General features: G+C 39.1%; 1 protein-coding gene across 7 annotated transcripts in view; it reads left to right on the top strand.

Moving 5' to 3' along the window:
• Positions 1 to 8010: 8010 nt before the first annotated feature.
• Positions 8011 to 24143, top strand: part of TENM2 (teneurin transmembrane protein 2) — a 448458-nt gene continuing 432325 nt past the window's right edge. For 5 of the 7 annotated variants that reach the window (XM_027892714.1, XM_027892713.1, XM_027892712.1 and 2 more), the window contains exon 1: positions 8013 to 8284. In XM_027892714.1, the coding sequence (XP_027748515.1) occupies positions 8086 to 8284 (199 nt within the window). In that variant the 5' untranslated portion in view covers positions 8013 to 8085. Of the gene's footprint in view, positions 8285 to 24143 lie in introns of all 7 variants that reach the window. The other 2 variants (XM_027892715.1, XM_027892711.1) reach the window with 1 other exon arrangement.

Genomic DNA, 24143 nt, shown 5'->3' with positions numbered 1-24143 from the left:
GTGCCAGCAGTGGAACTGGGGCATCCCTTTCTGGGGTTGGATGGGCAGTGTACAAATTATAGTCCCTGGCAGGTGTAAGAAATCTTGTATGAAGTGTTTGAATTTCATCTGTACAAAGCTCAGGACAACAGTATCTGAATAGGTGCCAGCTGATCCACTTAAATACCACAACTGACTGGACATTGAAAAGAACTAATTATTTTACTGGGACTAAAAATGAAAAGCTGAAAGCAATTTATGGTTCAGTCAAATAAATACAGATGTTTCCTGATCTCTTCATAAAATGAAAGCAAATGGTAAATAAAAGAAAATCTGGTTATGTCTATTTTTTAGAAGGTAAACTGGCTCAAAGAGTTTAATCTGTTTTCATTGATATACCTGATTATAAAATACATATTAATTCAAGAATTACAGTGCTCAAATGGTTTTAATTTTGTTATTCTCCAAGTCTGGCCTGAGGTTTATATGGATTTTTTTAACATGCTTCATGTGGTGCTCTGTTTAAATTGTTTTAATTTTGGGGGGAAGTTCTTATTTCCATTTTAGTTAAATTCCTTTATCAGTCCTTCAGTTCATTCGTGTTGATCTACTGATGGTCCTCCAGTAGGATTAGAAACATGGAGTTAAAGGCTGGTGTTTCTAAAACCTGTTCTAAAAACCTGTTACAAGCAATGTCACTCAGAATATAAACACAATTTCTGAGCCAAATAATAGTTGAAACCTCTTTTGTTCTACTGTGCAGGTTACAATTTACATTACTGTTACTTCTAAGTGAATGGTATTTACAGTGAAGAAGCACCTTGTGACTAAACAGCTGACAGCTGCTGGTGCTCAGAAATCGTTATATGTGCCTGGGGACCTTCATAAAATATAGAATATCCATGTTCCTAGCCTGTGAAGCAAGGGATAAAGAAACAATTAAGGTTTTGTCTGTGCTGACAGCTGATTCAGGATTTTCAGGAGTTCCCAATTAAACAGTTATGGAAGTATGAAACCTTATTACCTGTGACTTCTGCTGCTTCTCCAGAGCACAGGATATTTATCAAGTCAGGAAGAGCGATTTATTTTTTTAACCACTTTTCAAATCTTGATTTAAGAATATAGAAATAAAAAGAAAGCTTTTCATTAATTCAGCAAATTATCAACAGTTAATTTATCCCCTGGTTGTTTCGTGCAGATTTTCATAGAAATTGTTCTTAATAATTGAACTTCGTTTAGTCTATCAGTGAAGATTAGGAGCTGTACAGCAATTTTATCCAAAAAGTACTGATATCCATATATATCCATATATATATATATATACATGGTCAATGGAGGGTTTGTTTTTCTGGAGACCAAGGAGAACTCACTGTCCTTTTCTGACATAACTAAAAGAATTTTACAACAGGCAACCAACATCTTCGTGAGCTAGTCTAGAATGCAAATGACACCTTTTCAGTGCTGGAAACTGTGATTTTAAATTCTGTAGGACCATGGTCTAATCTTATTTGACTGTTCTTGTGTTTTGTGTACTTGAGTTTGCACACATTTCTTAAAATAACACCTTAAAACCCGGATAGATCAAACTATTTAGGTTAAAATTTGCCGTGTCCCTGGGGGTCTGTTTGTTTGGGAAGTGGACATCCCTCTGTAATAAATTCATCTGTACTCCTGTTACCACTCCTCAGAGGTGGGAAAAGTTGCAAAACTTTCAGTAAATCAAAGATAGGCTAAGAAAGTGAAGTGTTAGCCTGAAGAATTACTTTCTAACCTGAGCTGTGGGGGGTAGGTAATAAATAATAATCATTCTTGACACCTAGCTCTGTCCTCTTGTTCTCCCAATCTGTTTTTGTTTTTAATCAACATCAGCATTTCAGGACAAAACAATAAATGCATGATTTTCCCTAAAGCAGCAGATCATCAAAATAAGTTCATTACCATGAGGTGATGCCAGGGATGTGGTTGGTGGGGTGAGGAGCAGAAAAGACTTTGCCTCTGTGTGAGAAATGCTCGGCAACAGCTGCAGCCTCTCTTGAGTCACCAGCAGTTTTCCAGCACAAATCCAAATCCAGCTACTGTGAGGAGAATTAACTCTATCTCAGCCAAAACCAGCACACAAGGGGCACCTCCAAGTCAGAAAGAAGCAAGGCAGGTTATAGAAAAGACAATTACAGGATTCTGCCATTGATGAGGGAAGCTAGGAAATGAATTTTACCTTCAAACCAGGTGTTGCAACGTGCACAAAGATTCCTCTTTGCTGCTTCTACTCAGTTCGCTGCAAAAGGGACTGGGGCAGCCGGAGTTTCACTTTTTAGAAAACCACTGTGTTTCTGTTGAATTTTAAAAATTGCTGACTGCATAAACTGTGTATTTATAACATTTGTATTCTGCACTGTAGAAAGCATACCTGGAGTGGGGGGTGTCTGTATGTCCATGTGTGCAGGGGGGGACAGGCAGAGATGGGCACCAAGAGCTCTGTGCTGTTCTCACACTTCTCAGTAACATCTGCAAAGCATTTCCTGAGGCCTCTGTCACAAATGTGCTCTCTCAAAGTAAGATTTAGCATCCTTAAGTGGTTAAAGTTCACATTCATTTGGTTATAAAATGTTTAGCTTTCCTGAGTAGCAATACCTGGAATTTAATGATCTTAAATGAAAATATGCCATCTGTGAATCTTCTCAGCAGGCAGTAACAGAAGTGTGTAGGAGGCCCTGCTGCTTTTAACCCCCAGCTGTCAATTTAAAAACCTACAACAAGGTACGGAGTGGTCATTATTGTTATTTGCTGCCTTCTGAGGAATCTGTTCTGTGGAGTTTGATCAGGGCAGAGTTTGTTCCACAGCTACCAAAGGGCAACTATTTATTATTTAGGGAAAAATGGATAGAGAGTTAGGAATGTTAGGAGAGTCCAGGTAAAAAGTTTGTTATAACTTTTGTGGAGATTACAAGGGGGAGGAAAAGCTTCTTGTGAAGCTGCTGGAGGCTGGTGAGTCTCCTGACTGGAGTGGCCAGTGTGTCCTGTTCATCACCTGACCTCCTCAGTCATAGGGTGGCTTCTTCTCTTGGAGTGTTCACTGTGAAAAAGGACTTTATCTTTTCCTCGTACTGTTCTTTTTGAGTTTGTGGGTTCTGCAGAAATGGGACACTGCAGTGATTGGAATGTCGATGATGGTAACAGAGGGAATTTTCCAGGCATGTTTCATTTGCTACAAAGGATATTCATTTGCAATGCTGTGGTTAAAATTCCTGTTTGTTGCACAGATAAGATACTTCTGTTTGAAGTATATTTAAACTACCAGAAAGATGCAGTATGTTTTATAGTGATGTGTCAAGGAGAGAGGGGGAGATTTATTAAAAAAAAAAAAAAAAAAAAAAGTCTTACATTAATAATTTTTTTCTTAAATTGTAAATACAATAGTAGAAAAGCTTCAAAAATACCGGAGGGACAGTAGTGAGCCTGGGGTTGGAGTCTCAGTTTAGAATATCTGAGGGGGTAGAATTTAAAAAAAAAACAAACCATAACATTTTGTAGAACAGGATCTTTAACTGTGGGAAAAGAATAGTGCTGAAGTGGTTGAAATACAAGGGATGATTGAAGAGATGGCAGTTGTTTATTGGGTAAGGAAGATGAGAAAAAAGGTCAATGTTAAAAATGTGTACGCTAAGTGGATAAAAAATGAGATTGTCATCATGACTGAATTCATGAAGAATTAAGAAAAATTAAGTGTGCATCACAGTTTGTTAAAAAAGAGACCTCTTCATGGACCACAGATTGGAGCTAAACTGTGGTACTTGTGCCAGCAAAATCATAATAGCTCTGAACATGACAAGGACTTGAGAAAGGATGGAATGCCCTAAATAGATGGATTCTTGTGATCATCACTACTTGTGGTGGCAAAGACTGTAAGGGACAGTCATCCTTTTGATTTTAGACTTAGTCCAGTTGTGAGCTTGATGTTGTGTTGAGGGCAAATCCATCAGAGCTGTGCCTTGCTGGTTTCAGGATCTTCCTCTGAGGCATCTTGTAGCAATCACAGCTGGATTAGATTCACCTTCAGAAGGGCAGTTCATGCAGTTGTAATTACCCAAATGAGCCCCCGCCCAGGGGCTGGGTCAAAGTACCCTTTGTTTATCTGGGGATGCTTTGCAGAGGTAATGAGCACAAGAGTGCATCTTTGAAGGCAACACGCTTTTAGTAAGTGTTTATACACGAAATAACTGAAATAGTAAACTTCTGTCAAAGGAACCCTGCTAAAGAGGTAGTACAAGTTATGTGCTAATTAAAAGGGAAACATCTATTCTATTGAGAGACTATTCACAGCATGTAGATTATGGGCAATGATGATGAAGTACCTAACATTGTATTACACTTCTAAACTAGTGTTCTTCTGCTCTGTTTTTGTATGAGAGATTACACCCACCTCAAAGGAGCAGCTGCTTTTAACTGCTTTTCTTCAATGGAAATGGTCTCGTGATTTCTGCAGGTGGGGATGAAGGGACGGGGGATGGAGGCTGCCAAGCTCTGCTGCTTGTGAAAAACCTTGGGACTTTTTATTTTTTTGTGGGGTGTTCCTCAAGAGAAATAAGTTTCTTTTTCCACCAACAAGGGTCTGATGTTCTTTGCTGGAGCTCCTAATCACTTAGAGCTGTCAGGAAGAGACTTCTTGAAGGATACACCAAATCTTAACCCCAGGCCAGGCTGGCTCTGTGTTTCCTCCCTCCAGCTCAGAGCAGTCTGTAGTGGCAGTGGGGCAAGGAGGGTTGTTCCTTCTGTCATTGGGATCCCATTTGGAGTATTCTGGCAGGGGGAGTGGATATGAAATGTGGCTTGGATGGTTTTTCGGCATTTGTGAGACTGTACTTCATCTGTAAAGTGATAGTAGGGTTCTGTCTGCTGTGAATTATGGGATAAATTATTTCTGTGCATTCAGATTATATTTACCCCCTGTGTGAATTTACAGGGGTGGTCTACTGATGCCATTAATTAATGTGCAGTAATGGCTGAGCAAATGAGAGAATAATAGATGGGTGACAGCAGTTCATATGTTACTAAGGAGATGTGGGAAGTTTCATTTTAGGGAAACAAGGGATGGAGGAGAATGTGATCCAGATCAAGAGAAGGTCTAGGCAATATAACTGTAGTATTTCTATCTCCTTTCCCTCATATTTTACAGTAAACAAAGGGCTATGAAGATATCAGGCATTATAATATATATAGATATATTTTTGCATATGTAGATATAAAATATGTGTCTGGCAGCTGATTTTATATATGTATGTAGATACAAAACGTGTATATATGCAAATGTGAAAAAACTGTTATCCATGGGTATCCAAGGACAAATTATTCTGCCACTTCAAGCTGTCTTGTAGAAGTCTCAAATAATATTTTGCAGAAGAAAATGCAAAAAAATATTAAATAAAACTCATTAGAATCTACCAGAGAAGATGACTTAAGTGGAGGGGGAAATTTCTAGAACATTTCATGTCTACCATCAAGATGCTTGAGATTTTCTGTTGTAAGGCTGTAAGGAGATTTCTGAGAAGCAGCAGAGAAAATCCTTTCCCAGAGGCTGAGGGGCTGATTCCATTTGTGTTCTTGGGCTGATGTGATCCACTTCTCAAATGTTTTAAAGGTGGTCAGTTCCTGGCAGATGCCGAATTCCCAGATAATGAAACTCAGACGGGTGGATGATTTCTGTGAACAGGATGTTTCACTTTCAGTGCCTTTACCATTTTCCTTAGACAAATAAAGCGAGAATTGCTCCGAAGATGCTTTTTGCATCAGATGTTGCAGTCACATTCTGACGTCAAGACAGGATGCTAATCAGAGGGAAATCAGATGGGATTGTAAGGGCTGTTAAAACCCACAGAATATAATTAAAATGTTTTACCGGGGATGTCAAACAGCTTAATTAAGCTAATATATTTATAATTTGTGTGTATTTGTAGACGTTAATGCCACCAGCAAACAAGAAAACTGGAAAAATCTTCATTTTCATGATGAGTTTAAGTAATTTTAACATATGTGTAATGTCAACGTGTGCTCTACCTGTGTAAGTCAGAAAGTGTGGACCTACCAAGCTTCAGATCATTCCATATTTTTATAATATTTTGGTTTTATTTTGACCTTTTTATTAATAACTTTAAGGTTAGTTGGATGATAAGACTAAACCAAAACTATAATCAATCAAACTGTTTTTGTTAAATGTCTCCTGCTGAAATTGCACATGATTAAAATTCCATTTTCTTTAAAAGTAACTTTGTTTCATTTGTCATGCTAGAGCTCTTCACTTATTAAAAAAAAAAAAGGGCAAAAAATCTTTAGGCTGAAGTGCACTTAAGAAGCTCATTTTTAGGACTGTTGAGTTCCTTGCTTTTGACTAAACCACTAAATTTCTGATTACTACATTAAATATTAGAAGGCAGGTAAAATATGCTCCTAACTAGGAGGGTTCAGGCCAATTTGGTGTTGATGGAAGCAAAGTGACTATTTTAATGTCAGCTTTTTATATTCCTTTTAAGCACTGCCACTAAATGCTTCATATCTTGAGAAGGATCCACCTGGTGATAATTCTTTAGCTGGGGTTTTTCCCATTTACAGGTTCACCTTGGGGTGAAAGAGGGCACAGCTCCTCCCTCTTCCACACCTTCCCTTGGTTGATGAGCTCTAGGAATAAATCCCAAGTAGGGCCCAGTTTTACTTTCTGTAGATGTGTGCATACATCTCATATCCAAAAAATGGTTTAACAGCTGGATGTGAGACTGAAGGGGCTAATCTGTGAAAGAAGTTGTAATACTTAAAAAAAAATAAAAAATCTAGTTAACTTCTTTATGAATAGAAGACACTTAATTGTATGTTTAATTTAGTCTGTGAACTTCCACAGTAGAGCTTTATTCTGACAAATACATAGCGGAAGAGGAGACAACATAAGCTGATTTTGTACAAAATAAAACTGCTGTTTTACAAACACAGACCATGGGTCTGGTTTCTCTGTGAATTAAGAAATTAATTAAATAATTGGCAGTTATACTGCCAGCGACTTCAGTTCTGGTTTTAGCCCAATGTAATGAAGCTCAAATTACTTTGCCTTTCCAAACCTTTGAAAGCCTTAGAGACCAGTGAATATTTCCCTGTATTTTTTTACTGCCCTGTTCATTACTGTAGGAAACAAATACATAAGCAGAAATCAGCCATCGAGTCTGTGCTTTCTGAGAACCCAGGGGGACTGCACGTGCTTTAAAAATGTATGAGACTTTGTCCACTGAGTCGTTATTAACTGCTAAAGGTCACGTGTTTTGACATTGGTTCTGAAAGTTTTGCCTTTAAACCCGGTGACCTCCTGATTTTGGTACTGATGCACAACTTCTTCTTGACTATGGTGGAGAAAAGGTAGAAAAGAGTTGCAGTGCTTATCAGGTCTGTCTTGATTTCTACAGCAGGTATTAAATGACTAATTGCACCGAATGTAAGAGTGCAAAACTGGTGACGTGGTTTCCCGTTTTGTGGGTTTGCGGTTTTTTTCATTGTGTCTGTGGAAGGCTTGTGTATGAGAAAATGAGCTTTACAGAGGAAAAAAAAAAAATCCTCTTTTCTAGTAATCAAATGCACAGCATCAGAGCTCGTGCTCTGCTCCTACAAACACAAGGTTAGATACATAGCAAAGCAGGGCATCTCATTAACACTTGTTGCAAGGTTAATCGCTCACCTCAGTGATTAGTTATTTGGGGCCAAAATTAAGGCAAGCTTAAAATCTGAAGACCTTTCCTACCTTTATTTTGTATATTTGTCCATTTTAACTGCATTTACTGTGTTTGAGGTTAAGTTTTGCTAGACTGGAGATTTCACAGCTTTCACAGCACAGTCTGAGTTGGAAGGGACCCACAAGGATCATGGAGCCCAGCTCTTAAGTGAAGGGTCTACAGCATAATTAAGTGAAATTAAAAACGGTCTTTTATTTTAAAGCTTAAAATAAATCCCCTATGTTTTAAATTATTGAATTTTTTTTTTTTTTTTTCTGCCCTTCCAGGAACAAACTTCACCCTTGCAGAGCTGGGGATCTGCGAGCCCTCTCCCCACCGCAGCGGTTACTGCTCAGACATAGGAATGCTCCACCAGGGCTATTCCCTGAGCACGGGCTCCGATGCCGACTCGGACACGGAGGGGGGGATGTCTCCGGAGCATGCCATCAGGCTGTGGGGAAGAGGGATCAAATCCAGGCGCAGTTCTGGACTGTCAAGTCGAGAAAACTCAGCGCTCACGCTCACCGACTCCGACAACGAGAACAAGTCAGACGAGGAGAACGGTAGGCCTGGTTCTAAAATATATTCCTAATGTACACGTGTGAGAATGTGATCATACTTCAAAATACTCCAGGCTTCTTTTAAAGGTGGTATTTTCACTTTCTCAGTTTGACTAAAGCTGCTTTTTAACAAGTTGGGTATTTTTTTTCCCATCAGTATCAGGAATCTTACAGATGCATCATATGATATATAACATGTTTGATCTTACAATTCGCTTTTCACACCGTGATCTTCCACTGAAGTTTGGGCTCAGAGTATATTGAATTAAACTTAATGATGAGGAGCAGAAAGAAATTTCTTGAGAGAAATAGTTTCTCGTATGTAATTCTTCTACACAGCTTGAAGTAATATTAATAATCCACAGTACGCTGGTAGCTGGAACAGTGGTGCTAATTCGTAACAATCAGATTTAATCTGGTGTACTTTTTCATTCTGAAGTTGGAAAAGAATTACTTTGCTGTTTGCATATTGGTATTGGGGGGCTTTTAGAAAGCAAACCTCTAGATCAGGCTGGGGCAGAACACTTCTGTTTGGTGTGGTTTACTAAGGTCACCGAAATGAACTTTTGGCACTGCACCACTCACTTGTGACAAAGCAGCTCAGCAGTGGTGGGTTCTCAGTGACCTGATTCAGGTTCTTCACAGGTATCACCTTAAAGTTTTCAGCTGCGGTGTTTTCTGCACTGACATATATTTCAAGAACTAAAGAGGGGGAAATAGTAAAAATGGATTTGCATGAATTTGCCTTCCATGCTGCAGAGCGATGAAGGTGCAAACTCAGCTTGGTTAAAATAGAAACGAAAGGTTTTGCTTCTTGTCTCTCTGAGGAGGTGAAGAGGAACCTCCCTAACGTCACACCCTCAGAGCAACTGTTCCAGCAGCTGACTCCAGCTCCTGAAGGCAGCTCTCTGCTGAGCATATTACTTGTGATAAAATTCAGCTTGATACGCTCTGGGTGCCTCTCGGGAGAGGATTTTTGTAGGTGTTTATTTTGGGCTCCTCCCTGTACTTACTGACAGTTGTCTCGCTTTCAACAAAGCTGGTGTGCCAGGCACTAAAAAAAAAAAACAAACAAGCAACTGCTTGTCAAAGCAAACAAGGAAAAACCAAATTACAGTTTATATATTGATAGAAAGAAGTTCAGAAAAGTGCCATTGATTTTGTTTGTAACAGTATTCTTTTTTATTGTTGTTGTGGATTTAAACTGAATCTTCAAGTACTGTCTCCTCTCCATAGACATAGCAGGATACATTTCTTCATCAAAACCAAGGAGGGAACGAGCATTTACTAATAATGGTTTGTACAAGGAAGCCCACGTTTTAAAAGGAATAAATGACTGCTTACTTGATTTTTCCCTTTCTCTTTCTAATAGTACCATTCACAGAAAATATGACAACTTCCACTGACTTTTAGTACACTTTTGGTAAGGCTACTGAGCTGTAATTTCAAGTAGAAAACCTGACTAATAGAATTCTGGCATTATGGAATGATTGGGTTTCAGTTCTGTAGCAGAAATTCACTTCCCTGAAGGTGGTTGTCTCCATTTCAGAGGCAGCAGTGTGCCACACCCCTTTTGTCCGAGGAAATGTCATTTCAGGACCTACTTTTATATGTGTTGTCGCAGAAGTTGATAAAAGAATGAGTCTGTTTGCCTGTTTTTCAATTTCATCCTTAGAAAAAGTGAATTATGAAGTAACTAGAAATCTAGTGCAGCAAATCCATTTTGAATAGGTGGTTTTTCTAACAGTGATGTTAATAGGGGTAAGAAGAACATAATCAAGTAGCAAGCAAGCAACAAGCCAGGATGTGGTTGGAAAAAACCCATCACACAAGTCAGAAGCAACTATTATATACACAGAGGTGTTAACTTCAGGGAACTTTTCAGCCTTACTCTCTCACGTATCCTGGTTAGCTCAAAAATCAATGCTTCTTCACATCACTGATTTTATGAAGTTTTGGGATGCATTATCATATAGATTGACAGTTGCCCCACTGGTTCAGCACCACAGTGTGGACACTTACAAAACCATCATTAATTTCTCACGCTTGTGCCCAGCAGTGGTTTCCTCCATAATAAACACCATGTGCTTCAGAAGCAGATCAATAACCTGCTAGGTGTTAGTCTGGAGAGGAAGTAACAAGAATCTATATTTCAAGAGAAATTTGCACTCTGATGTGGTTTCAGATTTGCAGGATACCGGCATAAAACGAGGCATTGCTTAGAATGAGACTTGACCAATTTATCCCCAGCAATATTAGAGGGAACTCAGGATGCACAGACCTCTGACTTTAAATAAAGTACTGTTAAAGCTCTTTCCCTGGCACAGTTCAAGTGTTATGTTATGAAGCAGTAGTTCAACTCCAAAATATGATTATTTTTTTAATATTGAGATGCCATCACAATTCCTACCACTGTGTTTAAAAAAAACCCAAACAAAATGACCAACACTTCTTTTTGGTGTTATTAAATCTGTTTTGTCATTTTTAGCACATCTCCAAGTAGTACAGAGGAGGCCTAATTTCTAAAAATTGCTCTGGCAATAGGCTTTTGTTCCCATTCAAATACATTCACAAAGCTTGTGACCATTTTCTGCACTTGTAGATTTAGTATGATTTAATTTTATCATAAACTAGAATGCCGTGAACCTTGAAATATTAGCAGGTCTGAAATGCTTATAGATAAATTGAAATAATGGAAACTCATTAAATTCCATGTTTTACTTGATACACTGAATTTCTTCCTGACAAAACACCATATTGACATTTGAAAAACAACACTTTTATTTTCAGAAGTTTGATTAGGCTCGAAATTCTCATCATATCTCGCAGCTTTTCCTGCTGTTGTGATCTGGTCATCTCTCAAGCTCTTTAGATGAGTCAAGGTGAATATGTAACACAAATCTGTCACCAAATTGGTATTCAACACGATGTATTGAGTTTATTTAAGTAAAATATTCTATTTTTTTCACACAAATATAAAAAAGTCAGTTAGAAATACAGGAACACCTCTCATATCACGTGCCAGCTTTGTAGAGAGGATTACCTGTGGGACCCCCCAGCTGTGGGGTACAGGGGATAGACCACAGTTCCTGAATGCCCTTTTTTTGTTTGTTTTATTAAATCCTGTAACCATTTATTCCAGAACATTCTGGAAAACGTTCAAAAAGTAGCTTTTTCATCACTTGTCATGTTCTTTCTTAAGCCTGCAGTATTTCTATTTCCAGAGTAAAGCTTAGGTGCTGGTTGTGTTTAGGGAGTGACCTTGAAGTGAATACTCTTCCAGGCTGCCAGTGCTTTTTCCCCCTCTCTTTTTTAAAAAAGAGAAGACATCTTCTTTTTTTTTTTTCTAAAGTTGAGTTGAAAATTACGTTCTTCTCAAAAATATAAACCACTATAAATTAAGGTAAATTTCAGTTTAAAGATCCATGCACATGGAGTGATCGTAATTAAAGGAGCGTTTCTGTACAGGATCCTTTTGCAGCAGATCTGCAATCTTCTCTTTTCCACTGTTACTGAAGGACCAGTTGCAGGCTGTTAGGGAGGCGATGAAATTCGACTGACATTAGGCAGATGGGAGTGAAAAGCTGAATAGACCACTAATAGAGAAGAGAAAAGAGAATCCTACGTAGAGGAAAGAAGAAAGGAAAAGTAACGTGTGCACTCAGAGCAGGTCTTGGTAATATTTCAGAGTGTTAAAATGAACGAGGAGAGGAGGGCTTGAGATGTGAGTCTAGATTGGGTTCATTCTCCCATGGTGAGAGAGAAAACATCTGGAATGGTGTTGGGACTTCTTGGGGTTTTTTGAGAAGGTTTTCACCTTGACATTTTTTGTATAAATAACATTATTGTGTACAATGGATAGATAATAGAATGTGACAGAAACTGTTTATCATGAGATTTCTGTGTTGATATTATAATATCAAACACTTGAGATATTTTTGTTTTACATTTGTATGTCAGAGAAGGAAAAAAAAAAAAAAAGAAGTGTCTTGGGGGAGGAGGAGAAGAATTTCCAGGACTGAAACCATAATATTAAAATAGTGTCAGACCAAAACAGTTGATCAAGGACTACTTTTATCTTAGTAGCAGTGATTCTGAACTGAGCAGCAAGACCAAAATGAACGAGGAGGAATAAAGCAATCCCAAAGTTCAGCGAATCAAGGGAGAGTTCAAGGTTGTGGAATTATTGTGGAAATCTGTGCACGTTTGAAAGAAACCCACCACAAAACATTGTGGGTTATGGCAGCTCTTTGTAGATGAAACCTGTGGGAAGCAAACATACCTGTGTGGATACCCAGCTGCACCTCGGGAGGGGTGGGAAAGGGATGCATTGTTGGAATGAACCTGGAGAGTCCTGGCGCTGAATCCAGGAGTTCCTTTCCTCACTTCACCTCCTTTTCTTCCTGGAGAAGCTTTTCCATGCTCCACTGGAGCCAGCCTGACTCCAGCATCAGGTCTGGTGATTCAAGTCATGTAGAAAGGTGTTGTAGGAAGCTGCACCGATATTTTCAGGTTCCATATCCATCAGTATTTCCTGTTCTAGACCTGTTGGTGACAATGAATTCTATTGGTTTTCCACATTCTTTTGGTGGTGTTTTTTATTGTAGTAATTAAAAGTTTGAATAACAGGCAGTACCTTGTGTGCATATCACTTATTGTTGAATGAAAGAGGACCATGAATAAAATAAATTAAGTTGGAAAAAGTATAAGATGGAATATGAAAAACTCTATGTATGTGTTGTACTTCTGATTGAATCTTATGAAAAATTAGGCAAATTATATTCTCTCTGTGTTTTCTTTGCTATGATGTTTTCAATGGTCACTTCATACACTAATTTCTCAAATGAATCTTGTAACAAAGAAAAAAAAAACACTTCATAATTTAGAGTAATATCACATTTTATGAACAGTGTAATCTGGGCCTTTCTGGGGATGCTGAATAACAGACTTACAATAGAAAAGATGTTTTGCATCAGAGGAGTTTACAAAAAGGCACCAGACAGATGACAGCCCAGGAGTTTTTCTTATTTTTACTGTTGCAATTTTGACATGTTGTTCTCAATTATTTTCTTCAATTTTATTTTTTTTTCCCAGTTTTCTATTTCACACTTTAAATAATTTGCAGGGCAGATTATGGTGAAACTGTGATTCTACTCTTGGGAATATTTTGGGTTTGTCATATGCATGCGAATGTCTCTAAATGGCAAGACCACATTGAAAGTAGATTTTAATGTTCCTGGTCCCAGAATTCTCTTTGGGATAAAAAGGTGGCAGGTTAAGCTTGCTTCCTAAAGTTTGCCACTAAGAAATATTCACTTTCACCAATAGGAAATACGCGATGTTTAGACTAATGGGGATGCAACTGGAGCAGATCTGTGTAGTACTCAAGTGCAGGGGGGAATATACAATATGCCTTCATAATTGTGAGATGGAATATCAATGTTTTGTGTGCAAGAAGCAGCAGGGAAGCTGTAGGATCACTGTGCATGTCAGAGTGAAGTGCTGATTTCAGCTGGTGCTGCTGCCTGGGAACGCTGTGCCCGCTTCTCTCCCAGAGCGACCCAGGTAACTTGGAAATGACAGGAGGGACAGATCTGAGAGAGAAGAGGGGAAGAGCTGCCACAGTTGTACGATCTGCTCGTAGCTGAGAAAGTGGCCAGATGGTCCTGAGGAAGTGGTGAGATGGAAATGAAATGTCATATACTCGGGAAATGGCACCGCGTACGTCACACGTCGCCGAGACTCCTGAAGGAGGAGAGCTGGGGAGGTTTGATCCTGCATGGGCAGCTTCAGCTCTGCTTTAGGAAGGCTTGTAAAGTACTTTGTAAATGACAAATTTAGAAAGTCATTAAGCACAGTATCAAAGCTCGGTTGCTTAAGTGGATCCAATTTTGATGTGCTCTCAAAACCTGAGGGCACTTCTGATAGGAAGTGGTTTCCTAATGAGGGAATTGACTAGCAGGGATGACTTTTAAAGACTTAACTACACATCAACTCAATTTTGTCCAGGTAAATGGCTTATGCATTCAGTGTAGAGGGAGGGTAGATGACGGGGTTAAGGACAAAAAATAGATATGTAGTCCTGGTAAACTTTAAATCCTCATGGAAGACAGGAATATGGAATGACAGTGTTTAAGAGCTTAAAAATTTGTTACAATTTTAGTAAAACCCAGCAATGCTGAAGTGTAGGTTGGCAGGATGATGTGGTGAAGTGGTGCTGCACACACTGGTATGCTGAAAGAGCTCAGTGCTGTTTGGAACACAGTGTTGGATGGGATTCTGGAGACTAGGGTTGGAAAAGTGACAAGGGTGACCGGTCTGCTTAGGTAGCCTAAAAGGGTAAAAAAAAAAAGTCCTCTTGACCTTCAGTAGGTGGCATTCAGCAATTTGGCAGCCATTAGATCTTCCACTCAATTCAGTGTTAGCTGGGAGATGTACATCAGGATCCCAGGTTTCATCCTCCCGGAGATACATGTGTCTGTAGCCCTCCTGAACAGAGAAGAAATGGGTGAAATGTTAAAAAAACTCCAACTAAACAAACTCAAAACTAAACCACTGCAAAACAAAACAGCTTCTTACAGAGGGTGAGGAGAGGTCTTACACCTTGAGTGTCCTTAGTGTTCTTGCCCATTCATTTCAGTCAGAGTTTCAGTGTCTGTACCATTTTTCATTGCCCCTGAGGTGTCAGTGATTTCAGACCAATGTCATACTCTGGCAGAGCATCAGCAGGCTTTTAGTCCATATCCCGTGCGAGGGCCTGCCTGAAGCTGTATCCTGTTTTCCAGGCTCTCTCTTCATGGTGGGTTTTTTATGGATTAGGTGAATGCCCTCCACATGATTGCACAAACCAAGACAACCAGGAATTGAGACCTGGGAAATTAAGTCCAGCATTTAGCCAGGAAACTGAGGAAAACAGAAAAAATGGGCTGGTGAATTAAGGCTATCAGGAGAATAATGAAGCAGCTGGGTTCATAAACTGCTGAGGCTAGCTGGGATCTTCCTTTTTCCTGAATTCATAGGGAAAGAGCTTTTGCCTGCAGCTGTATCTACATCATTGCGTGAAGGTCACAACATGGAGAGCTTTTTTTAAAAAAAAAAAATTCTCAAAATAACCACAAGACTTTTCAATTAGTGTTTTAATGATGAGCCTTTCCATCTAGTTGGGCGAAATGATGAAACTATGTTTAACAAGAACTCTATTACAGCACGTTATTCAGTTTGTCAATTATTAGAAAAGCCAACTTAGATGATACAGGTCACCCAGGTAAGGAAATGGCAGTGCCTTTGTTCAAAGCATAACTGAGTTAGAATAATGCCTTTTTATTCTTTTCTGTATCAGAGATGTGTATCAGATAGAGCCAATCCAGCTTGGTACTAAATGCGTTGTGAGTGGCTGATGAGCAATAAACCCTTCCCAGGAAGGTTTTGTTATGGTGAAACAAAACCCCGTGTGTTTCACATTTCCCTTGTAAACTGAAGCACAGATCACAGGAATCCATGCAGTGAATTTTTGTTGTCTTGCCTTGCAAAACGCTGAGGAATTTTACCAAATGCTGTCCTGAAATTTGTCAAGGTACCTTTTTAGCCTTCTGGCACCTTTCCTCGTGTGTCATATCCCACTATTAATAATCTCCCCAATTACAAAGATTTGCATACTTCAGTGATTAGTGCATAATTGGGTGAAGGTACATAGTGGTTTTTCTTGTCAGTCCTTCATTTGAGAAGCTCAGCCTGAGTCTGATCAGCTCTGCTAGTGCAGTGAATACCCATTGTCACACATGTAAGGCTGTTTAAGTATCATTATTGTTTCTAAATATTTCATGGGATATGCTTTTTGTTTACACTCTGCACGCTGTTCTTTTCAAGGAATCTGTCAGCTTCTCAAAGACAGTGTATTGGAATTGATTGCTAACGTGATGCTGAACTGTAACATCCTACTCAGGTAGGAAAGAATTCATCTGCAGTTAGAAAATGGAGAGGAAATGATCCCTTAGCTCTTCTAGTGCCAAAGGTTTAATATGTGTGTATTAGAATAAACAGACTTTGTTGAAAATTAAATTATCCCATAACTAAGGAGTTTCAAGAGAGATTATTATTATGTTACTGTCTTTTATTGTAGAACTTCTTTTCACTTAGTTCTTCAGCAGCACTAAGTTCCATTCCTTAGATCAGAGGAGAGAAAATCTAATTCATAAGTCTGATTTTTATGTCTTACCCACAAAGTCTTTTTGTGAGTTGACTTTCTGCAGAAGCTCCTGGCAGAATTGGATGGCTTCTTTCAGATACTGGTGGGAGCAGCCTGGAAATCAACTGTTTCCTTTGCTTTTAATTTCATTTCTATTTCACACAGGTTAAAGACAACTTTGTACTTAACTTGGGCTTTTATGCATTCTATGACAGTCTCCTTCCTCGGCACTGATAAGGGAAGTACTTTTATCTATTTGTTCAGTCTTTCTGTAGCATTAGAAATTGCTGACTCTCTGCCATTCTTCCTGTAAGAAGCTCTGGGGATGATTGGCAGTGCTTCAGGAAGGCTGAAGCTCTGCCTCTCCAATCAAGTGAGAGACTTTTTTAGGAGCAGCTGTTTGTCCACTTTCAAGCCACTTGCCTGTTCAGTCTTTGGCTCACAGACCTCTCATCAATGTTCTTTAACTTCTCAAAAGATGTTGGTAGAGCTACACACACCATGTTGAAATCTTGACTATATGTGAACATGAAATGCTATCTGTGGTAAAAGTGCATTTTTTTTTTCAATTTGTAGTTTGTCTATCTGATGGTTAAAGAACATCAGATTAGACTAAACCTAGGAAAGAAAGATGTGATAGTGGGGAGGTGGAAGAATTTTGAAAAACATGTCTTTTTCCTAAAGTTACCTGCTATTGAAGGCTGGTTAGCCTTGTTCTTAAAGCTGACCCCCTACCTTTTGCAGCTTGCAGTAGGAATCCTTTCCATGTCACAGATTTACATGAAGAAGTAGCTTTAAATGTGTGGGGTTTTTTTTCTAGGCTGAATAATTGACCTCATTATGTGTTACTGTTTGTCACCAGAGGGTGCCATTGCTGTGATCTTCCACATTCTTCTGCTAAAACCCCTGCTTTTTGGGAGAGGTGCTGCTTCTGTACAGTACCTCTTCCTTTAGTTGTGTAAAGGAATGGCAAGAGAAGTGGACTAATGGAGAATAATTGTCACAACTGGCAGCAGAGTAATGTAGATGAAAACAGTAGTTGGAACAACCACGTCCTAAAAAGGGGCTGTTTCCTTGTTGTCTGCTTGGGTTTGTTGCAGGAATGCTTTGAATTAACACCACTCACACTGCAGTTGTGTGAAAACTCATTTCTTACCGTGCAAATCTCCACAAGTCTCTAGATCCTCAGTGCTGTGTGGCAGAGCAACACCAGGGTCAGGGGAACATTTTGAATTTGTGAATGAAGTTACAGAAGAAGGTGTAGCTGCTACAGAGTAAATTGTTGGCCTGTTCCGTGCTGGCTCCTCAAGGCATTTGTCCTAATTTTACCATGTGTAAGAGCCTTAGGCTTGCATGTAGGATCTAGTCCATGAGTCTGTGGTGTTTGTCCATCTGTGTGGCCAGGGAATGGGATCTGAGGGAGAGATTTACACAAATTGGACTCCAACAAATGCAGTTGATTCCTGGAATGTATCACAGTTCATTCCCAGGGCATATCAGACTGTAATTAGATTCAATACAAACTCATAGCTATACTTTCCAGCCTTTGGTATTTCCTCTGTGCTCCAAAACACGCAATGCAGGTCAATGAAATAAAAATATGACCTTATCAAGATTGTATTTTCTATAGGCTGCGATGGAAGAAGTAGTTTTGGTAGTTTTTGTGCTTTTTATTTTAATAAGAACCATGCTGGTTATCCCTGAAGGCCTTCAAATAACAGGTCTCTGGGTCAGATCTTGCAGCTGAGCAACTATTCAGTGGAGAGGATGACTTCTGTGGGTTTTGGAGTTGTTGTAAATACCTCTGAAACTGCTGACTGTTCAAGTCACTCAGGCTTTTCAGTGGTGTGCTGCTTATTTGGAGAAAATGATCACCCAGCTGGTGAAATTGTATTTGCCTGGGAGTCCAAGGCGCCCATGGAAACCACAATTGCTCGGCATGTTTGCCCTGTTGGAAGTGAGATCCCATCTTGTTGGAAGGCACAATATCCCCCAGTTGCAGCAACATGCCTGTAGGCAAGGCACAGTGTGTGAGCATCATTTGTCTGCTTAGAGCCACGACTGTCATTCAGAGATATTGAAAGGGAGCAGTTGGATTTTTTCACACAAATGGTTAAGGGACTTTTCTCAACATCAAATTAGCGTTCAAGAGTGAAAATATAGCTTCTGTTTCCTCAGATGCTGAGCTGTAAGAAATGAGTAATCGTGATTCCTGGGGGGGAATTTTTATTTATTTATTTATTTATTTATTTATTTTATTTTTACTTGAGTGGTAGTAGATAAATGGGTTTATCAGTTTTCCACAGAACACTTATATTTAGTAAACTTGAAACGAGAGGAATTACAGTGAAGTTACTCCTCTTTCCAGTTTTCTTTAAGAGGAGAATTATTTTAAGGAGTTGTGTGCTATTTTTGTATCTCTCACATAATGCTGTAGCCTTAAGCTATATTACACAGTGTGAATGAAGACAAAACAAGGGAATGGCTATAATTGCTTGACAGAGAGGAGTTTGTCTTTTGTAGATTTTTTTTCCCCTGTTTTAACTTCTTTTTACTCAGTAAAACAGGACACCACTAACACTTGTGCTAAAAGGTTGTTTCTGATCAGTTTTTCAGTGCAGTGCATGGAAAGTGTGGGGTGGGAGGGATTAGGTCAAGGCTAAGACTGGGATCTCTCTGGGATGTGAGGCAGGAGGAGTCCAAGGAGGTTTCAGGTTTGGAAACACCACACCAGTGCAAGGAAGTAGTAAAGTGCCATCAAAAATGTCTTTATTAACAGTGTGTGTGTGTGTGTGCTGGGCATGTTCTAGCCATGACTTTATCATAGAGAACAACTTTTGATTGCTTTTATGTGTACATAAAGGCTGGTGTTCACTTGAAGATTTCTTTTACTCTGGCACACCTTGCAAGCTGTTGGCCTTGGGGGACTAATGTGTGGGTGAGTGCCACGAGTTTGCCAGGAACTGAATGCTTGTGTTATGGGTCTGGGAAGGGCATGCAAGTATTTGATGCATTTCGTTGTTATTTCAAAAGCTACTAATATATGTAAGTCAGTTAGTTCTCTTCTTTTGCAGAGTTCTCTCCATTTGGAGCATTCAGTAGGGAAATAATAAACCTTATGTGCCCAGTCCTGTCAGTACATCCCTGGGCAGCTGCTCAAAGACTCCTTGAGTCTCAATCATCCAGATTCATTTGCCAGGTCTAATTTTCTGGATAATTACTGCATACTTCAACACCACTTCTGTTGTGATACTTAGCCAGATTTAATTCTTTCAGATACTTTATTTCTTAACCTATAATTTGACTTCCCCAAGAGCATCTGAAGATGGGTACCCATGTTCAGTTTAGTCCTACATTTCGGCATTGGATCACGCTCCCAGCCTGTCCTCTGGTTCACTCAGGACTCGCTGTCCTGTCCCCTGTAGACTCTCTATTTGTGGACTAAATGTCCTTACAAAGAAGTAAGGACACTCAGTATCAGCTCTCAGAGGTGACAGAATGCCATCTAATCTTTTCAAATGAATGTTTCTATTAATTTACAGCTGAATTTCTCCTATGTTTTCGGAGGTTTTGAATTAATTAATTACATTTTTCTTCCCCAGATAGCAGGACAGATGAAGGCAGTCTGATGTGATTACAATCATGAATTACTATTTTTTTTTAATTTTAAAAAAAGGATAGATAGGAGACCAATGATAAATGTTAGGAGACTGACCCATAGCCAGAGTGGGCAGACATTAATAATCAGTGTTTGCAGTGTTGTTGTCAGTCCAGCTGTTTTGCTAAAGATCCTGAGAGAACACTCTGTGGGCAGTCAGTACTGCAGCTCTTCAGCTTGAAGGCTGGGGCTGAGGGGAGGATTTGGGCAGAATTCTGAGGATTTCACAGTAGCATCACTAAGATAAATAATTCTACATGGTGAAATGTAAAGGAGGTAGAGCAGGCAGCTGTCTGCTTTTTCTGGTTTTGGTCAGTCCTCTGATATTTTATACTCAGGGTTTTGATGTTGGTTTATTTTTTCTTTCTTCTTTTTTTACTGATTTTTTTTTCCCACCATCTTTTCCCCTCCCATTATTTTCAGTCTTGGTAAAAATATTCTGCCATTTGCTGCTCTTTGTCTGAAAGACCATTTATTCCACCTTCCTACATTTTTTTCCCTAATATAACACAGTGCCTTGAGCTTTAATGTGGTTCCAGATAATCTCCTGGCTTTGTTTGACACGTGATGGCTTAAAAGCACTCTTTATAAAGCAGAGTATTACAGTATTAATGTGCAAAGTGAGGGTTATTCTCTTTTCCTACGTTTGATGAATTCTTTGCATGGCTTAAAACAAATGGAGGAGCAGATCATCTTAGAGAAATAATGATCATCTTAGAAAAACTATCAGAAGAAATCAGTATTTTTCTTTCCTTGACTTTTTTCCGTCCTTATTTGAGTCTAGTTCATGAAATAATGGCATGTTAAAAATGCTTCAGATCACTTCTGTGGGGATAAATTTTGACACTCTTTCAAATATTGGTTTCATGTATTTCCTTTTTGTTAGTCTTCTTGTGCCATATGTACTGCAATATACTCTCATTTTTTCTTAGCTTGAAAGAAATGTGGGGGCTTTTTTAACAAACAAAAACTTTCCAAACCTTTTTAAATGAAGTATTTCTTGAGCTTTGCTGTTCTGTCTCAGAGGAGCAGAACATATGTGGCAACTTCTCCAGAAAGATCCTCTCAAAAGAACGTATTAAAGATGAAATATAAGGATTTTTAGATCAAAAGGATAATGATTTTTTTAAATCTTTACTATGTGATAAATTAATCAGAAGGTATTATAAAGATGTACAAACTTGCACAAGGAGAGGGAAGAGAAAGAAGACAGTGACTTTGAAATTAATGTAGACACAGTGTCAGGGGCTGGCTCTGAACCAGCAGACAGTGCTGCAGCTCATGGCAGAGACACACCTGCTTGGGATTCCTCCAAAGGATAAAGAACCAGAGGGATTCCTAAAGCTCCAAGTAATCAGCTCACATATATCAGTATGGACTGAAGTGGTGTATTTCTGACAGGAATTCTATAACCATGAAAAAAAAAAATCTGTTCTTTAATAAAAGCCCTACAGACTTTCTGAGCAATGAGACACATGTTCCCAAAAGCAGATGCTGGACCAGAACACCTCACACTGTGATAATTTCTGTTTCAGATTCCATATGTGAGCATGTATATGACTCACTCGTGCTTAAAATGCAATTGTGCATGAATTTATCATTTGGTTAGTTAATAATTTTTACATTAGAATAGGAACACAGCGAAACCTGTTCTAACAAATGAGCTGCAAGAAGAAGTAGCAGCAGGAAAAGAGAGTGTGTATTGAACATGAGGTTCACAGATAAGCCTGTGCCCCCAAACAAGGATACACTGTAATTAAATATACTTCTCATTGCGTTTTATCTCATTTTTCAAGGTCTGTTTTACTTACTCGTGGAAGGCAGGTTGAATTCCACAACTGTGAGCCTTTATGATGTTTGTGTAAGCAGAATAGGTTGTAATAAACTTTAGCAGATATTAACATTCAAAGGAATTCTGCAAGATTTAGAAACTAAAAGCTTGGTTCTGCAAGTCCATTTTAGCTTTAATTTAATAATGCTAATGGCATTTCAGGAAGGATTTTGATAAATACTGAGAAAGTGACTTCATTATTATGATTTATCAATAATAATGAAGGAAATTTCTGATTTGCATGCACAGAAATTGTGAAAGTGTTCAACTTTTAAACTGATTCCTTTTACATCATGACAAGCTTCACGGTGTCCAGAAAAGGGAGCTGCTGTCGTGCCACGTGATGGTGACACGAGGGGCACGAGAGGCAGCATCATGTGGAGCTTTCCCTGTTTGAGGGGTGTGGGTTTAGGAGTCAAGCTGTCATTCAAAAGAGATTAATACTGTGCTTGATACAGCAGAGAAGTGTTGTAGCAATAAATCAGTTCCATAATATACATAGGGCTTGTGGGATGAAACCTGTTTTTTATTTATTTATGGTTTTCCACCACTTGTGGATTTTCGCCGTGCCTTTCACTGCACACAGGGGTTATTTTCGTTCAGCTGTGCTGTTGGAGTTCCCTGTGATTTAAATGAGCAGTGCTGATCACCCTCTGAGTCAGGACCGAGCCCACCGTGTTCCTGTGGCAGCCGGGGTTGTGTTATCCTTGGTCCCCGGGACTTATTAGGGCCATTAGTCCATTGATCGCTGCTCCTGGGCTGCTCTCCCACCTCATCCTGCATTTGAAAGAGACACTCGGGGACTTAAGAAATAGATGCATAAGCTTTACAGTGGGAATGAAGGAATCGTTTCAGTTCAGATACAGGTGAGTCACTGCTTGTGTCAGCTTGAAGGCTACCAGCAAGAAAGATTTCCCTCAGAAAACAACCTGACAGGAAAAATGAGTTGGACTTCTGAGGATTTGAAGTCTAAAATATGCAAATTAGAGGAATTTGGCATACTGTCAGACATACACTTTTCCCCTTGATATACAGAATTTGTGTGATCTGCTCAGTCCAGCATCTTATTTGTGATAGATTTTTTAATAATGAAATTTGTGAGTGGTTTCCTTTTTTCTCCCCCCCCCCCTTTCCTCCCCAGCGTGAGCATTTTAAAACAGAAATTCTTTAGTCCAGTTTGGAGTGTTCTGTTATGTTTTAGACATCTGTCTCCTTAAAACTTGAGGGAAAATACAAGATGCCTATTTGAAGAACACGGTGTCACTAAGAGTGCTTCAAAGTGATGCAAAAGGTGACGGTGCTTCCTTATGCTCCTCTCATCGCACATCACGGAGTACATTTGTGCACGTATGGGGGCCGTTCTTTGAAAAAGAATAATAAACAGGTCCAAGATGTGATGTCAGATCTGGTTAATCAGTGTACTAGAAATACATTACCCTAAATCTTGGTTAGGAAAATAGTAATCAAAGTCTTGAGTTGCTTTTCGGCTGGGGAGACAGATGGCATATCTGCTTAACGGCAAATATCCAAAAGAAATTTTTTTAAAAATCCTATCTTTCAAAACATGGCAATCAGAATCATCTTGGAAAGGAACTATTAAATTTAATAAGCCATATGTTCAGTGAATTTACTTATTTTGTTCAGAGATGTAGACATAGAATTCACCTCTGTGTCCTTTTGTGTAAATTAACTGCCTTATTCTCTGCTACACAATTAAGGTATTTAACGAAGTTCCAAATGTGCAACATATTATTAGCCAAATACAGCTACTAGTTTTCATGTTGCTGAAATAAATGCATTTAGGTGAACAGTCTGCAGTTTACGAGAGTTCCCTCGGTGGAGTTGAGCGTGTTTGAAGATCAGATTGACTGGCAGCTTCCTTGGTATACATAAAACAGATCTAAAATTATTTCAAATAGAAATTCTCGGAGGATTCTATCATCTCTGCCGTTCTTGTTGTAGCGAAGATGCAGATGTGCCAGACTGTTCTGCAGGATTATAAATGCATTAGTGAAACCCTAATACACTCCCTAACAAATATATGCAGTGCAAGAGGTTTTCTTAGGCATCTTGTACCCACTCGTTTTATTTATTTCATGTAATTGGCATGTTGTTCTGCTTTTATAGCTTGTTAAAATGAGATGTGAAAATGGCTGTAGCTAATGGCTGCTGGAAATCTTTTCCCATG

Source organism: Empidonax traillii, unplaced genomic scaffold, assembly GCF_003031625.1.
Source record: "Empidonax traillii isolate 1590-97213 ecotype Southwest subspecies unplaced genomic scaffold, ASM303162v1 scaffold364:size1245619, whole genome shotgun sequence".
Taxonomy (NCBI): Eukaryota; Metazoa; Chordata; class Aves; order Passeriformes; family Tyrannidae; genus Empidonax; species Empidonax traillii.
This window is presented reverse-complemented; position numbering and strand designations above follow the sequence as displayed.